Source organism: Pongo abelii, chromosome 2 (assembly GCF_028885655.2).
Source record: "Pongo abelii isolate AG06213 chromosome 2, NHGRI_mPonAbe1-v2.0_pri, whole genome shotgun sequence".
NCBI lineage: Eukaryota > Metazoa > Chordata > Mammalia > Primates > Hominidae > Pongo > Pongo abelii.
The window spans coordinates 161982697-162001519 of record NC_085928.1 but is presented as its reverse complement, the minus strand read 5'-3'; the positions used below and the strand labels follow the sequence as shown (position 1 = coordinate 162001519).

The 18823-nt window shown below is 34.4% G+C and overlaps 1 protein-coding gene across 48 annotated transcripts in view; it reads right to left on the bottom strand.

Moving 5' to 3' along the window:
• The window catches only part of MBNL1 (muscleblind like splicing regulator 1), a 218437-nt gene that overhangs the window by 137686 nt on the left and 61928 nt on the right, over positions 1-18823 (bottom strand). For 7 of the 48 annotated variants that reach the window (XM_054552862.2, XM_009239433.4, XM_063722274.1 and 4 more), the window contains exon 2: positions 2152-2290. The exons of the other annotated variants lie outside the window; for them this stretch is intronic. Coding sequence is in view for 6 of the 7 variants with exons in the window: in XM_009239433.4 (XP_009237708.1) it covers positions 2152-2157 (6 nt within the window). In the remaining variant the exon portion in view is untranslated. The remainder of the gene's footprint in view (positions 1-2151; positions 2291-18823) is intronic. 48 annotated transcript variants of the gene reach the window in all.

The following is an 18823-nucleotide window of genomic DNA, read 5'->3' as shown; positions in this document are numbered from 1 at the left end:
GCAGCCAGTCACAGTGGCTTAAGCCTATAATCCCAGCACTTTGGGAGGCCAAGGCAGACAGATCACTTGAGGCCAGGAGTTTGAGACCAGCCTGGCCAACATGGTGAAATCCCGTATCTACCAAAAACACAAAAATTAGCTGGGTATGGTGGCCCATGCCTGTTATCTCACCTACTTAGGAGGCTGAGGCAGGAGAATCGTTTAAACCTAGGAGGCGGAGGTTGCAGTGAGCCAAGATCATGCCACTGCACTCAGCCTGAGTGACAGAGTGAGATTCTGTGTCAAATAAAAAAAAAAAGAAAGAAAGAAAAGAAAAAACCAGGGCTCATATGTACATTCTCAGGGACTAGCACAGAGCTTGATAAAAAAAAGACAGATGCCCAATAAATATCTTCTGCGTAAATAAATTCAACCACACAGAGGCACATTAATGATAAACAAAAAGGAAGGAAAGAAAACTTTTTTGATAATATTACCATAGGAACAATGTTATCAAAACATATTAATCAAAAAAAATTAGGAGAAGCAATTCAAATAATTTATCAGCCAGGCGCAGTGGCTCACGCCTGTAACCCCAGCACTTTGGGAGGCCAAGGCAGGCAGATCATTTGAGGTCAGGAGTTCAAGACCAGCCTGGTCAATATGATGAAACCCCATCTCTACTAAAAATACACACAAAACAATTAGCTGGGCATGGTGGTGCATGCCTGTAATCCCAGCTACTCGGGAGGCTAAGCCAGGAGAATCACTTGAACCCAGAAGGCAGACGTTGCAGTGAGCCAAGACTGCACCACTGCACTCCAGCCTGGGAGACAAGAGTGAAACTCCGTCTCAATAAATAAATAAATAAATAAATAAATAAATAAATAAATAAATAAATAAATAATTTTTCCAAGGGAAAAGTTTTTTAGAAAAATTTACTGGCATCCTTGATTATATATGTAACCTTATTTAGATCTTACGTTAGAAGAGAATATCTGATTCTGAAAATTGATAAATATGCATTTTTTCCCTTTTTCTATATAAACTATATTTTGAAGTTGACCATTAGTTACTATGAAAAGTTCTTTATGAAAAAAATTCTTAATAATAAATGCAGCAGAAATTATATAATTAAAAGTCATCATTTTGCAAACTCTAAAAAATATCATGGCTACAAAATGATCAACAATGAGGTGAAATCACTGGATCCAAGTCTGATGGAGAACTTTATAAGGATTGGCCCAGGCCAATCTGATTCACTGATAGATTGCAGCATCATTAAAAGTAGGGATTACTAAAATTATGTCCTCTTGATACGATGAAATAGAAAGTATACAGAACCTTCTAGGAAATGTTCCCCCCAAATAATAATAAATAACATTAAAGTTAAACTTGACTCTAATTTTTAGTTTACAGAAAATAAGGATGATGGAAGAACAAGCTAAATGACACCATAGATGCTAACTGGAAAAACATACCTATTAAAAAAAGACATTGTTATGACAATCAGGAAAAGTTGAACATAAAGTGGCTATCAAATGATACAATAAAATTATTGTCAATTTTCATAGATTTAGAAATGGAGTTATATTTAAAATAAGTTCTTAACTGTCAGAGATACTACTGAAGAAGTATAGGTGACATGATAGGATGTCTGAGACTTGTTTTAACATGCTACAGGGATAAAAGGAGTGTGAAAGGTAATAAAAAGGGCAAAATGTTGGCTGATGCACATACGGATACATGCATACAAAATGCTGACTGATAGATATATGGAGGGGGTTGTTTTATTGTTTCTCTAATATTATGTACATTTAAAAATTGCCATAGAATTTCTTAAACTTAACAAACAAACAAAAAAGACAGAAATCACAGCGGGGGGAAAAAGAATGAGTTCATGCCTGGAAGAGCAACCAAGGATTTTTTTTTTTTTTTTTTTTAATATTTCTCACCTGAAGTCACAAAACCTGGTTTACAAACTGGGCTTTGCTACTTACAATCTGGCCTAGATAACCTACATCAATGTATTTGTACATATATACATAAATGTCCACATGTGTAGCATGAAAATAATTGACTTACCTACTACAAAAATACATAGGTATGTAAAAATTAACTATAAACTAAAAAAAATAAAATATAGATATCTTCAATATATTTTGCGTTTACCTTCATGTCACATGTGTATGCATTATCTCTTCAACCAAATAGTAAGGTCTCTATGAGTGAAGTCCATGTTCCATTCCTTTAACCAACAAACATTCAATGTATACTTCTAGTCAGTCTACCATGTGTCAGGCATTTCTTCCTAAGAGGTTAAGAACACAAAGGTGTAAGTCGTAGGCTGTGGAATCAAATGCAGAGATGGAGTAAGATGTATAATTATGATTCATACTCCAAACTACATAAGCAAAGAGGCAAAACAGTTATGTGGCCAGGTCTAGAGTGAGGAGAAGCTTTCTAGAGGAGGGAATGTATGAGCCATATATAAACATGAAAAAGGTCTGCAAAACTCATGTAGGAAGAAAAAAGAGTCCCAGGCAGGAAGACCAAAAAACAAAAACAAACGAAAAAAAAGCGGGGCGGGGCATTACATGGGAACATCAAAAGTAGTCATTTGCCACAGGTCAATGTGGCTAATACTTGATGTGAGAGGTATTGAGTCTCAGTAGATGACCCACTGTACATAGCAAAATGCTAAGTACTTAGTAAGGGATCAATAAATATCTATTAATTAAAGTACAGAGAGATAAGAGGTAGCATTATTTGAGTGTTCATTCCAGGTCATTATGTATGCACTGAAATAAATGTGTTTCTTATTCAACCTCACATCAATCCCAAGGTACGTGCTATTATTATCATCCCCGTCTTACAGATAAGGACACTTGGGCACAGAAAAGGTAAGTAACTTTCCCAGTTACTCAGTTGGCAATTGGTATAGTGAGTGATGTTCTTAGTGTTTCAAACAACAAAATATCTGGAAATAAAATTCTACATGGCTATTCCTCATAATAAAAGTATTTTTAAAGAATGAAAAAGAACACTGTAAACAGTGAGTGCTGCTAAAGGTTTAATAAGTGGCTGTCTAGGAGAGAACTATGGTTGGCATCTGCCAATTTCCAAAGTGTAAACACTCTCACCATAGCCAATTTTAAGCTATCAATAAAGACATCATTGAACATGGAATTGGGAAGAGGTCTCGACATAAGCCAGTTCCAGCACTCCACTGCCTGTAACCTTCAACAAGCTATAGGCAGAGTGACTTTAACAGACTAATTACATGACCAGGAAGATAACAAGTAAATCAAAGAAAAGGTGCAAAACTGCGATCTCTCTTGTTTGCAAGACTGTATAAAAGTCATAGTCAATTTATATTTGAAATTAATAAACTCCTAAGGAAGATAATGTAATGTGTGAAAGGCAATGAAAATGAATAAGTAATTCATAGACATTCCTCAAGGTAACATACATTTTCTATGAATGACAGTTGACATTTATAAAGTATTCTTTATATGTGATTAATGAACTGTGATTAGTAAGTGATTTCCTGCTAAACGATTCCTCCCTCAAGGGGCAACACAAGAGGATTTATTTCCAACTAGAGAAGTTGAAAATGAAAGCACAGCTGAAGGAAATGAAGTTATCTGGGTCAGCAACAGATACTGCAACCGAAAACTGGGGGATAATTTTTGCATACCCTGTGCTTTCAAACTACATGTCATATAAAAGGTGTTGAATGAATAGTGATCATAAGAAAGGAGGGAACAAAACCAATCACAGAACTAGATTTTTTCACTAACTATAGTCAATAGCTGCATAACAACGCTTCAGTCAAGAAAGGACCCACATATATGATGGTGGTCCCATAAGATTACAATGGAACTGAAAAATTCCTACCACCTAGTGACATTTGTAGCCATCATAACCTCACAGCACAACACAATATCTTTTCTACGTTTGAGTATGTTTTGATACACAAATACATAATATTATGTTACAACTGCCTACAGTATTCAATAGAATAACAGGCTGTATAGGTTTGCAGCCTAGGAGCAATAGGCCGTACTATACAGCCTAGATGTGTAGTAGGCTATACCATTTAGGTTTGTGTAAGTATACTCTATGATGTACACACAACAATGAAATACCCTAATGACACACAGAATGTATCCCCATTGTTAAAGGCATGACGTGTGTGTGTGTGTGTGTGCACGCACGGGTGTGTACATATATATTTTTAAAATTATTTACAGTTAGTGAATACAGATATATTTATATAAAAGGGAGTTCAAATTATTCATATTTGTATGTTTACACTATTTCTTTAAAAAATTCCTTTAGGTTATTTAACAATATTGTTGAATGAATAAGTCTAGTTAAATGAATTTTATATGGGTATAAAAGGGAGTTAGAATTATTACTATATTGATCCTATCACTTTTTTAAGTTCCTTTATCATTTAAAAATAATGTCCAATGAGTAAGTACATTTGGATACATTTTAAATTAAATATAAAATCTATTTTTTACATGGAATGCAAATGTAATGTTAAAGAAGTAACTAGTAATTGCAAAGCAAAAAATGCAAATTCTACACAAGTTTACTTAGGCAGTTAGCAAACTGAAACCAGTATAACCCCATTTTTGGCATGTGGCAAGTCTGTTGCTGACCTGTTACTGAATCTGGCTCCCACAAACCAACAGCCTATTACTTAACAGTATCCTGGCTTAAATAGACTCAATAAAACAAATGTAATTCACTAGCACTGTCTCATGCTTATTAAATTCATATGCAAAACAAATGTAAAATGTGCCTTGAGCCTTGTTAAGAGTCTATATATGTTGCTTTCTGTTGTTCTTCTTGTCACTGTAGTAGGATGCACAAATCTTTTATTAGGTCAATTTAACTATTGATTTCTACTCTTAGCGCTTATAAATGGCAGAAAAATGTAACTTTTTCAGTCCACTGCTGCAGGGGAGAAAACCTCACAAAATTAGTGATTATAAATGAAAAAAAAATCAATCAATAAAACTGTTATGTAAAATAACTCATACCAATCTTGTTACATATCAAAATTGACATTTTTTCCCAGCCCAGTTATCAGACTGAGATGATAATATAGATGTATTTTTTAATATTTGTGATATCGTAATTAGAATAATTCAAGTTAAATGATTTTAGTGTTCCATATACAAGGCTAGTTTGCATTTCCGTGACATAGCCTTTCAAAAAGGGAGCTGCGTCAATTTTTAATGAAATGCATGACCTAATTTACAACTGTAATGACTATAATTAGTCTAATAGTTTGTGTTTTTTTAATCTTGGGGATGGGGCAAGGAAAGTTATGGCATGGGTCAGGAGCTATGAATGCTGGCGATGTACCACATTTTATTCCATTTTAAATTTAATACAAATAAAGTAATATTTATTGGAAGCCTACAATGTGTTAGGCTTAAGAAGACTAAGGCACAGCCTTATAAAGCTTCCAGACAGGGGACATGGAGTTAGAAACCTAACAGCAATGGTCTGTATTAGGGGTACGACAGAGTTCTAATGTTTTTCTCTTGTCACTGCATTTTTATGCAGTACAAAAATGTGGTTTAAAAAAGTCTGTTTTCATTATTTTTAAAAATATCTATACTATAATAACATTACCTGGCTTTTAAAACAGTATCTAAAACAAGAATAAACAGTCTCTGGGTTTGGAATAAAGAGATTCTCTTAGGAGATTACTGATATGTCCAGATTTACAAAACAAAGAACAACCATAACAACAACAACAAAACCTCAGGATAAAATAAATACCACTATCTCTTTCAGTTAGTTTGAAAGTAGATCTGAATACATTTTCTTTTGAAATTGACATGCCACCGTGTGCAATGCAAATAGGAAGCAAGATTGGAAATACACAAAGGCAGAATTACCGAGGAAAAAAAAAAATCCTTTAAAATTTGATGGAGAAAGGGACACCAGGCTTGATCTACTGTCTCTTGAGCATTTTAATAATTTCCCAACTTGCAAGATTAGAAAATTAGACCAGCTTCTCAATTACTAACGAATAAAATGAATGTAGAAGGAAGACCTCTACACTCATCTCTTTTAAATGCTGCATGAACAAGAGGCTCACTGTTCAAGACATTAAGTATTGCTTCATGCCAAGGGGAGATATTCTATAAAGTTGTATCATTTTTAAGATTATTACCAGGGACTTATCTTCTTGGAAAACTCACCCTATTTGCAGAAAAAGATGACAGAACTAAAATAATGGATTAGCAGAACTTTACTCTCTAAGCAAATGACTTTTATAAAATCTGAAGTTCCCTGAAGGCCAGTAAGTCTCAATGAGTAACATATCACAATGCTCAAGTGGTGATTGTAGTATTTGTTACCAGCTACATAATTACTCTATTCTAACTCTTAATGAGCCTGAAGTACTAAATTTTTAATTCCCCTATGATCCTCTTCAAAGTGGATAAATGTAGGTTTCTCCTCAATCAAATATTTAATTGTCAGTACTACTGGCACCAACACACAATCTGGAACATTTTTTTACACTCTAGAACTTTTCAGTTCTTCTAAAAATAGCTTATATCATACAGATCTTAAAATAACTGTTGGAGAGAAAAAATAAGGAGCAAGTTAATAAGTGGCAGAGTCTAGAGACATACTTCTTGGAAGCTTGGATTCTCTTTTCTACTTCAGATTAAAGATTAGAAGTAGAAGTTGCAACACTATAAAGTATTCACAGTTGGAAGACAAAACAATTTTTTTCTAAAATTACAGTGTAGAGAAATTGAAGTGTAACAGAGATATACGAATCCCTTGACAAATACCATATGTCCTTGTTAGTGCTATTAGTTTGATAATAAAAACAATAATAATTATACTAGTAGTCTGGTTCCCAGAATGTTCCTCTCATAATAAACACCAATACTAATCAAAACTCTTTTCAATATTCTCGGTAGAGTCAAAAAAGATTAAAAAAAAAAAAAAAAAAGAAAAAACTGATAATGTTTCTATCCTGGCAGTATCATTTCTCCCTATGCAACCTTTGAAAGCTAAATATTCTGTGTTAAGCTGAATAGTTTTCCAACAAAGCACCCTATGAAAAGACAGTTAATACTGTCACCAAAATAACTGTGTATTGTGTCACTGCACAGGCCAATTTATCATTCCCCTCTGAGACATGGGCTGTATATACAGCTATCATATCAGGAAGCCTGACTAGGTCCCCATGTGCTGCCTGCACAAGATAACATACAAAACACGGCATGAGTCCAAGGAAAGGCCTGTTCTAGAAATTTACATCAACAGAACATAAATAGTCCATTATAGTGCCTAAGCAATTTAACTGGATGAGTCCTATCATAAATGAAGGATGCTGGACTCCGCAGAGAAACATTTTATGAGTAATTACATGTTGCTGTCCAACAAATGTCCTATTACATAAAAAGAAATTCTCTAAAGTTGAATTTAAAAACACATAAAATCTTCTCACAATTATTGGTCACAGTCTGGAAGAAACACTGCATTCAATTCACTAAACACTTAATGAATGCCAAGGATATTCAAAACACTACATATATAGAAGTGATTAATGCAGGCTTCTCATTCTTAAGGAGTTTATAAACTAGTGGGGATTAGAAACAAGTTACAAATTAACTGTAAAATCAAGAATACATAATCAGAAAAAGTGGACTGTCTTACAGTTGTTTCTAAATTATTAGCTGTTCTATCACCAAGAATATAACTTTCTTAAAAATACTCTTTTTGGCTCGTGACAGATACAGGAAACAATATTCTCATAAAATACCTCTTCAGATGCACTGCATCTATTATACAAACCAACTATAGCAATTATCTTGTATGTAAGTGGAAATGTATGTGCAATTTACCAATTTGCAAAGAAGCAATTCTAGAATATGACTCAAAATTAAAACAAGATCAATTTATTAAAAATTATAAATTACTTTTTCAATCACTGTAACTTTACTGAATTAAAAATTATCTCCAAACTCATATTAAAAAAAATCAATTAAGTTTAAGAGTAGGTTTTTTCAAATTAAAAAAATTAAATCAAAACTAAAAAAAAAAAAAAAAAGAATAATGTAGTGTATTTCTATGACACATAAAAAGTAAGGAAATGCCAAAAAGTGAAGCTACTCATTTTCATGAAGGGTGTTTCATCTGATGATCACTGTACAATGAGGGATTCAGGAATAAGAGCACAAAGAAAGAATTAAACTCTTCTGTCAATTGCGACCACAGGTTGACTATAGATGCAAGAGTTGGACAAAAATCAAAAAGGCATTCTGTAAGAATCAATTGGCCATATAGAATTTAAATGTTGAGCATTGTATATTTTATTATAATTTTTAATTGTCTTCCATGTCATTTTATTAGTAAATTTTATAATAAGCATAATGTATACATGCATTTTTTTGGAGTCTGTTGTCCAGCCAAAAAAAAAAAGAAAAAAAAAACAGTATAGAACTTTAATGCCACCAGTAACTAAGGCCTCAGAACAGTCAAGAAAGTTTTGTCACTTGGACTCGACCTTAATAGCAGTTTTCATCTGTCAGGTGTGTCAATGATGCCATTTTCCTGAAATGAAGACAATATATTCTAGTTTTTGCTGTGATTTAACTAGTCACATTTAAAGGGTCCTAATGACCTCAAGATCTTTATGAATATGATTAAACCCTAACCTCACCACTCCTTGGTTCCCTATCTGTAAAACTAATGAACTGCATGACATCATTTCTAAGGACTCTTCTGACAGCAATTCTGACACACTAAATCAGTAGAGTTCAATGTGGAAAGTGACAAAGGAAAAAATCATCTCTAAATGCTAAAAAAACCATTGAATACTGCACAAGCAATCTTTTAAAATGCAAAGAAAAAACACATTTTAAACTCAGGCCCCCCAAAAAAAGGTTTTCCATGAAGCTAAATCTAACACCTGAAGTTTTTGTTATTATATTTTAAAAGCTTTGATTATATGAAGACTTGACTACTCACTGATTTGTCTCTCCAACTCACTCTAGTAAAAATGTAAGTAGAACCACAACTGAATCTCAATTTTTTTCCAAGCTACTTCAAAAATGCTAAAGGAACTTCCAGTAGTACAAATAAAAATAAGGTTAGTAGGTTGTATTCCAAGTTTTAAATATTAACATGTATTGAATAATCATAATAATCAGCGGAATTTAAATAGGCAGGATATTACAATTTGAACTGGTTGCAGTCTGTGAATGACTGTAGAGTGTCTTTTTTTGAATCTGGATTGATTTTACTTCTGTTCTTCAAATTGACATAATAATAGCTAGTCACAGCTTAGAAACAAGATTTGCAGCCTGTCTTTTCAAAGATCTATGTAGTAATGATAAACCCAGTGGTTTGAATCCATCAAGCTCATGCTAAGCACTATGTCTCTGAGTGAACAGTTGCTGCTGGACAATGAATCTTTTCAAACTACCTAGAAGAGAATCTGTAAACCCACAAACAAATGATTCTCCATCAATCAAGTCCTATTTTAATTCAAATGCAGTTTAGAACCACACAGTGGGATAAATTTGCAGTAATTTTATAAACTTAAAACATTTTATCTTTATGTTTATGATAATGCAGTTTTATTTGTACTAATGAAATAAAAAACATAGCTCAATAAATATAACCTCCAAAATTCTATCATGAATTAAAACTTGTAATGATGCTACATAATTTCTTGTTGAGTTTCAAGACATTGCAAATATAGTAAGCAGTATCCATTTTAAGTTTTGTCATAAGATAAATACATTTTAGTGATCAAACCACTTTCAAAATGCTTGTAACGTGAGACTGCTTTTTTCTTCCAACAGTGACCTGTTTTTCTCTAGAACAGTTACTAAGAAAAATATTTTTCAGCTAGTCATAAGAATGACTTCCTTAGCAGCCCTTTCCTTTGTACCATTAAACAGTCTGGAAAATTGCTTGCTTGACTCATTCATGCTGTCAAAATATACTACAGGCTAAGGCTGACCATCAATTTTCTCTGTATCCTGTAACAACACACCCAATTTATGCATGAAGTTCTAAAGCAATAGTACTTGCAGTCTTAGGACTACTTTCATACATTAGTATTTTGCAAAACTATATTCACACAGGCTAATCTATTCATTTGTTGCAGCTAAAGGATACTACTTGTTGTACAAGAAAATCTGTATACATTTAAGTCTACTACAATTAAAAGGTAAAAGACCAAATGAACAAATTAAAGTCCTTAGGTTATAATGTATCCTTTATCATCTTTTTGAACATCTCGTTGAACATCTATTTGAAAACAGAACTTGATCGATGAAGAATCATTTGTTTGTGGGTTTACAGATTCTATGGGTTTATAAATAAGAATCAATTAGAAATTCAAAGAGAAGATATTAGACTTACTTGGATATAACTCTATGGAGTTATTTCGAGAATAAAAAAATAAAACAAAAAATAGGCCAGGCACGGTGGCTCACGCCTGTAATCCCAACACTTTGGGAGGCCAAGGTGGGTGGATCGCTTGAGCTCAGGATTTCAAGGCCAGCCTGGGTAACATGCTGAAACCCCATCTATACAAAAAATACAAAAATTAGCCCGGCATGGTGGTGCATGCCTGTAATCCCAGATACTCAGGAGATTGAGGCGGGAGAATCACTTAAACCCAGGAAGTGGAAGTTGCAGTGAGCCAAGATTGCGCCACTGCACTCCAGCCTGAGTGACAGTGAGACTGTCTCTGGAAAAAAAAATTTTAAAGGAATAAATAATCTGAAATTCTCTATACAACTAAAATAGTCACAAAGTCATATCAGGTAGTCACAGAACTCCACATAAATTTATAAGAATCTTTTAAAAGTTAACACATTATTTTATCAACTGGCTGATTTGTTATCATTAATAAAGGAAATTAATAAAGCAGAATGGAAGATCTGTAGTAAATGGAGACTTGCTAATTACAACCAACGTACCATCAAGTAGCTTTTTTTTGTTTGCTTTTTAGGGACCAAAAATCATAGGAAATGGTATTTATAAAGAAAAAAATATATTTTTGAATCAGAAATTTAATGGGGACATTTATGAAACAGAGTTACTATACCTTCTAACTATGAATAAGAAATTACTAAGTAGGTGAGAAGGTTATTTCATCTTCTTAATCTTTTTAAAAAATCATCCATAGTTTTAATAAGAAAGCAAAGCAAAAATAAATAAATAAATAAATAAAAGAAGAAAAAGAAGGAAGAAGAGGAGGAGGAAGAAGAAAAAGAGAAGGCAAAGCCAGCTCTATCTGAAAGTCTGGAACATGTGAAAATTTCCAGACGGTTTTATCCTTAGGAGAGAAATACTCTATAGATTGAGAAGTCATGGTAAAAATACTATGTTCCCGGAACCTCTCAGCAGTATTAAAGGAATGGTTGTTAATCAGAGGCACACAGCTTTTAAAATATATATCTGCCCATGTCTGTTGATTTAGAAATTCCAACTAGGTGATGGAGCAAGTAGGACTAGGTGATGGAGCATGCAGGTCCAGGTGATGGAGCAAGCAGTGGGGTGAGAGAATAAATAAATATATTCCAAGTCTCTTCTGCTTTGTGCAGGCAGGACACTTGGAAAAGTACCTGAGAAGCTATTTGCACACAGTGGGCATGCCATGCAAGCTGTTGACTCACACAGAATTAAGTGGATCCTGCTATTAGTATGGCTGATCACTAGGCAAAAGAAAGGTTTGGGTCTAATAGGTATTTGCAGCAAAGTGGTCCAACTGGCAAAATCTCTTACACTCTGTACTTTCAACGCCGAGTTTTCACTTTTCTACTGTTAAAGTTCAGAACTGAGAAGTTTGAGGCCGCAGGTTTAACATGCATTTTTTAAAAGGCAGTCATAATTGTTTATGCTCCCTCATTCTTCAAAATTCATATGCTAAGCCAGATAAACCGGAGGTGGCAAGAGGTTACAGATCAAAAGCCCTGAAAGGTATTAATACAGGGAGAGAGTGGTACTTCTTCAATTTATCCCGAAGCAAATACATTTTGAAAAGTCAAGCAAGCCCTTGGGGCCACAATGTGACGAGAAATAACTGGTAAGGAGTACTTTATTAATATTACAGTTATTTTTATTATGAGAACCTCAGAAATTCTTCCTGATTTAATATTTCCATAAGATGTACGTGTGTGTGTGTGTGTGTGTGTGCGTGCATATGTGTGTGTGAGAGAGAGGAGAGAGAGAGAGAGAGAGAGTGTGTGTGTGTGTGTGTGTTCACACGCTTTCACTATTGATATTATCTGTAGAAACTTGTCTGCTGGAAAATGTTTCTTTAAACTTTGGTTTGGCTCCTACTTTGGAGCTGATGGGAAATAAAAACTTTTCCATGGATTAGAGCCAACTGAGCTGCTAAAACAAAAGGTAACATTCATTAGAGAACCATGGCACCATGATCTCATTCTGAAGGTTAATTTTTTTTTTTTTTTTACATTAAGTGTGAATTGTCTAAAGCTTAGAAAATTCAAACTGCAAAATAATGTCAAAGAAAATAATACTGGCCTTATCTTAAATGTTATTACATGGAAATTTTTTTATAAAATACGAAACAAAACTGTAGTAAGCAAAAAGAACTCATCAGATTCTTAATAATTTAGCTTAATTTTCTATCTCTGTAATTTCCTCCAAAATGTGGGTACCAACATACACAACACACCTTGTTATTTTTTCTTATATGCAGTAATAGGGAGTTTCAGAGAAGTGGATTTTTCTCAATAAAACATGACAATCTAAAGGTGTTAACCCCCTTGATTTTTAAAGGAAATATTGTGGGAATATATTAGGTTTTACAAAGCATCTGCTAACCAAATACCAACTGACTACTTAATTCCAGGAAAGCCTTACCGCACCATTTTTGGCAACTGCGAAAAAGCTGAAAACAAATTTTATGTTCCCTGCCCTCAGAGGTCCTCCTGTACTTTCTCCTAATTGTTTCACAACATGTTAAAAGCCTGAAATAGCCAACTCAATTACACAGGCTACAAGCATCCCCTTTGAACAGATATTTGATCCTTCTTCAACATCAAGTAATACAATTAACTCATTGTCACACACTAAATCAATACACAGCAGAATAGAATGGGCAATAATCAATAACCTTAACAAGAATGCAGTAGCATGGCTCAGTAAATCAAACTGTAAACGCATAACTCATACCCAGAATTAGACTATAACAAGAACAGTTATAGACACTGTCAAGAAAAACCCAAAACTGGCCATAGGAAACAACTAGGCTATATTATTTCTGAAAAGCCAAAAAAATCAGGGAGATGGGGTTTTGGTGTTTGTTTCCTCCTTTTCATTTGCTGGAAAAAGTACATGCTCTCCTATTTGTAATCATGTTAAAAGTCTCAAACTCATAAATGAGGCAAATGCTTTTAAAAATTTTGGAGTTAGGCCAGGCATGGTGGCTCACACCTATAATCTCAGCACTTTGGGAGGCCAAGACAGGCGGATCGCCTGAGGTTGGAAGTTCAAGACCAGCTGACCAACAAGGAGAAACCCCGTCTCTACTAAAAATACAAAATTAGCCAGGCGTGGTGGCACATGCCTGTAATCCTAGCTACTCGGGAGGCTGAGGCAGGAGAATCGCTTCAACCCGGGAGGTAGAGGCTGTGGTGAGCCAAGATCACGCTATTGTACTCCAGCCTGGGCAACAAGAGTGAAACTCCCATCTCAAAAAAAAAAAAAAAAAAAATCTTGGAGCAAAATGGACCATTTCAACAGGCTAGAACTGGATCCCTATCGATTCTGAGTGACAGTGAAAGGGAAAAAAAAAAGCTGTGATAAACAGAGTATTATGGATTTGGATGCTTCTTGACACATTTGAGGAAGTGAGTGGTAGATATTTGACCAATTACGTTTATGTAGGTATAAAAAAATGGAAAAGAATAGTGCAATCATGAAAAATAAAACTTCAATATTTAACTTTCTAATCTGTGCAGGTACTTAACTGAATAAACAATTTTATTTCTAGAAAAGTCTTAGGTGAGTCTTTTAGGAGAAAATTTACATAAATAATACAGCATTTGAAATATCAAATATGAATTATTTATTGTGTACCAGCATAAAGCTAAATAGGATTAGTTTTAAATGAATTTAGATTTGCTAACAGATGGCTACAACCATTTTTCCATTCATAGTTAACTGCATTTACAAAATGAATTTTCAGGTACAGACAATATAAATTCTGAATTATTCTATTAATACCTACTGGTTTAGCTAGTAGTCAAGTCATACACATGTTAAGAGGTTAAGGGGTTATTTTCTCTTGATAACAGGTAAGTAAATAAGCTAGTATGTGCACACTTATACACATTCAAGGTAAGTCCTTTTTAATTTTTTCAAACAACACAGAGACCTGTAGTGCAATGTGCATAATGACAAATAACATTCAGTCTGACCTAAGGCAAAGTTTCTCCCATAAGAGAAAGATAACTTAGACTGAACTCTGTTGTTCAGATAAGAACAATACAAACGGCTACCGTTAGTATCTATGGACTATTTACATGGAGTAAGACACTACATTAAATGATTTATATCTAACTGATCTCATTGAATCCTCACAAATCTTGAAAGCAAATGACACTAGACTTGTTTTACAGATAAGGAAACCAGCTTGGGACAGTAAGGTGATTGGCACAATGTCACTAGGAAGTCACTATGGACTCAAACTCAGATCCAGCTGAATCCACGGTTTAGGCTCTTAACAAAGTCTTGATTATTTGCCATAAAAAAAAAAAAAATTGTTGGCCGGGCGCGGTGGCTCACACCTGTAATCCCAACACTTTGGGAGGCCGAGGCAGGCAGACCACAAGGTCAGGAGTTTAAGACCAGCCTGGCCAACATGGTGAAACCCTGTCTCTATTGAAGATAAAAACAAATTAGCCAGGTGTGGTGGTGCGCACCTGTAATTCCAGCTACTCAGGAGGCTGAGGCAGGAGAATCGCTTGAACCCAGGAGGTGGAGGTTGCAGTGAGCCGAGATCGTGCCATTGCACTCCAGCCTGGGTGACAGGGCGAGACTCTGTCTCAAAAAAAAAAAAAAAAAAAAAAGTTTTCACTTGCACATTTTTTCATGTGGCTTTTTGCAATTATTCTGAAGATCCTAGTTTGATGAAAATTCTAAACGTGACACTGGGAATGAAGTGAAAACCACTGGTAGTCACATTGTCACTATTCCTGTCACCAGTATTTATTCGCTACAAAATAATTTTTATTACAAATTTCATCCCAAAGAAAAGAGCATACAGGCCAATCTAGACACTCAGAAAATACCAAAACACAATAAAAAGTTACACTATAGCTAATGCAAACCAATGAAGAAAGCGCCCAGAGAAATGAAATGAAAGGACAAGGAACACCAGTCAGTTTTCCCTATGATCAATTTAGTCTTGAACATAAAATAAGTTTGAATTACATACCAAGTTTGAATCTATATAACAGTCTTTATTCTGACCTAAGACAAAGTTCCTCCCATAAGAAGAAAGATAACTTAGACTAAACTCTGGCATTCAGATAAGAACAATCAATACTAATGGCTACCATTTATGGAGTATTTACACAGAGCATGACACTGAATTAAGGGATTTACCCAACCGATCTCACTGAATCCACATAAATTCATTTTTAATTTTCTAAAAATATATTTCTAATTGGCTGTCTGACTAAATTCGTACAATCATGAAAATTGCCAAAACACAAAGTGTGGCAAGAGTTTCAGGAAAGGACATATAACACTAGCTACTGGTATCGAAAGTTTCTGTTCAAGCTACCATTCATCCAAATGAACTGTTCCATAAAAATAATTGTATTTCCCATGGAGTATTTTAAATAACATGATCAATTCTAATATTTGAGATACATCTCTTAAGAGTTCAGGATTACAATCTGATAGCTACTAAATACCCAGTATGCCCAGAAATTTCATCTTCTCAAACCCATGTTTTTTGAGAGCAAACATGTTCTTTATGCCATATCATGCTTTTTATGCCATAATAGAATCAATGATTCTTATATTTACATGGTCAAATTTTTGTCCAATTACATATAACAAAAGTCTTAAAAAGAATAGTGTGAGCTATTTTTAAATACATCATTAAAATTAATGTATTCACATGAAAAAAATTCTACCTACTAGATCTAAATATTTCAGCATTATTGATATAGTAATTATTACAAATAAACAAAAAATTAAAATAAACTTGAAATTTTATTTCTAGAAAATTTCTGAAATGTAATACTCAAAATCACAAACAAGCATGACATACAATAAGATATATGAATCATTGTCAAGACGTGGTGAATGGTTTCATTTTAACTTAATATAGTACAACTTGTAAAGACTTACAAAGGTTTTTAAGCATATTTCTGTCTTACTAGGCATATATTGGAAACAATATAATATAAATAAATGCCTAGTAAGATGAATAAAATCTCAGCCTCTTATAAAATAATGTCTTGAGCTGGGCGCAGTGGCTCACGTCTGTAATCCCAGCACTTTGGGAGACCAAGGCAGGCGGATCACGAGGTCAGGAGTTTGATACCAGCCTGACCGACATGGTGAAACCCCACCTCTAGTAAAAATACAAAAATTAGCTGGGCACGGTGGTGCATGCCTGTAATCCCAGCTACTCAAAGAGGCTGAGGCAGGAGAATCGCTTGAACCCAGGAGGCGGAGGTTGCAGTGAGCTGAGATGGCACCACCACACTCCAGCCTGAGCGACCGAGTGGGACTCTGTCTCAAAAAAAAAAAAAAAAAAAAAAAAAAGTCTCATGGTTCTATGCATTAGAAAAATAACAGTTATAATACTTTTGTGATTTAAAATATATTATATTTTAAGCAAAAAAAAAGTTATGAAATGAAACACTTCCTTATCTGATGCCTTTACCTCAATTCCAAGCTTTATCTTGGAATCCTGAAATTCTCATGGGTTCTCCCGACCCCCCCCAAACAGTCTATTATTCTGATTTGCTATACTGTTCATCCTCTGTCTGCGGCATGACTTAAAAGTTCTTCTTGACTTTAGGTTCAGACTCTGTATTGTTAGAATATTAGTTAAAATTTTAATATAAATTTCCCACATCAAATGAGAAAATCTAAACAAGCAGTTATTCACAAGCGACTTTCTAGATTAAGAAAAAATGTGAATGAGCATGTTTTAAACAGTACAGTTGCTTAAATTTAGGCAACTGAAATGATTCAACAAATACTTGCCCATGTATGTACAACAGTCTAATATGTAGTTTCTCTAATAATCAATATACTATATTTTTGTCTATACAAGGTCACTGTATAGTGCTTCATAATCTTGCTAATTTAAACAAGTTAAACTTAGCATAAAGATTAAAAGCATAGGCTCTGAAGACAGACTTCCTACACTGAATCTCAGTTCAGCATCTCCTGTGTAAACTCGTAAGGGTTAATTGTTCTTAGCTTCATTAGTTTATATAATCAATAGATGAGGATCAAATCAGGGGAATAAAATTAGCTGTTTCTACATGTGCTACCTAAAAATCAATCTGACTCAGTTTTATCTCATTGTATTACAGAAACTGATGATGAGCTTAGTATAAATCTCTTACCATACAAAACTTAGTGGTGTGCTCATTCCGACTAATACAAGCACGTATAGTCTTTTACAGCACACATAACCACGGCTAAAATTCATCTGCTCCTCCTACACTGACTATGCAGCAGTTTCCAAAATATTTCATAACAAACTTCTCAGATACACAGAAAGGCATTTAATGCTTACTTGTGTGTTACCTGAGCAAATCTGTGCCCTACTGGAACATTTTAAAATTAAAGACTAGAAGGGTTTTAAAGTATTTTATTATCCTATGATTATTTTAATCTTCGTTGTGCTTTTCAGAAGCTCGAAAGCTTATAATCACCACTAGTCTATCAACACCCAAAAAGGCAAAGACTAGTTATAAATGCTTCCTAGGATTGGTAGATGTTACTACTTATTTCCAGTCTATGAACGATTAGATGAGCAAAGATATCTGAAAGCAAATTATCGTCTGAATGCAGTAATATGGAAAAGAAGGAATTACAGATGTAATTTATCCATCACAAGCAGATCCTAAACACTGATTATGTCTGTATTTTTGCAGAAAATTGAAAATGATAGAAAAGCTTCCTAGCTTTTCTGACTTTAATTTTCCATGTTTTACTTTGTGTAATTTACTGTCAGCTATTAACAGCAGATGCTTCTTGCCTTATTTGAGAACAGCCTGGACTTAAGTATAAGTGATTCTGAAATCCAGAAGCCTACGCACTAGGTCTGAATTTTATGCAGAGAGATAAATTCTAACTTAAGATACTGGACTCATATGCGGTCTGGAGAAAACAGGGTCTTGGATCTCAACCTCATATTAACATAAACTAAAATATAAATATTGCTTAATAAATCTAGACAGCTTCAGAAGAATTTTGCTGGGCCTAAAATTGTGATCTAGGGTTAAAATATAGGTGGTTACCAACTGACCCATGATGATTCAGGGACAGCTGCCACAGTCTGGTGGCCTGTGGCTATGTGAAGTCTCTTATTGGGGATTCCCTCTAGTTCTTTTATTCCCACTTGTGGTGTCATAATTAATAGTGTGAGAGAGAGGGAAGGGGAAAAAGGAAAGATAAACCACCAGAGCCATTTCTTTCTCTCTTCCTCAAGTATCTCTTTCACTGACCCTGCAATTGCTGTTGAGAAACCTCCCCCTCCTAACCATTGCCACCACCACCTAATATACTAGTCTCCCTGTTAGTAACCAGCTCCTTGAGGACT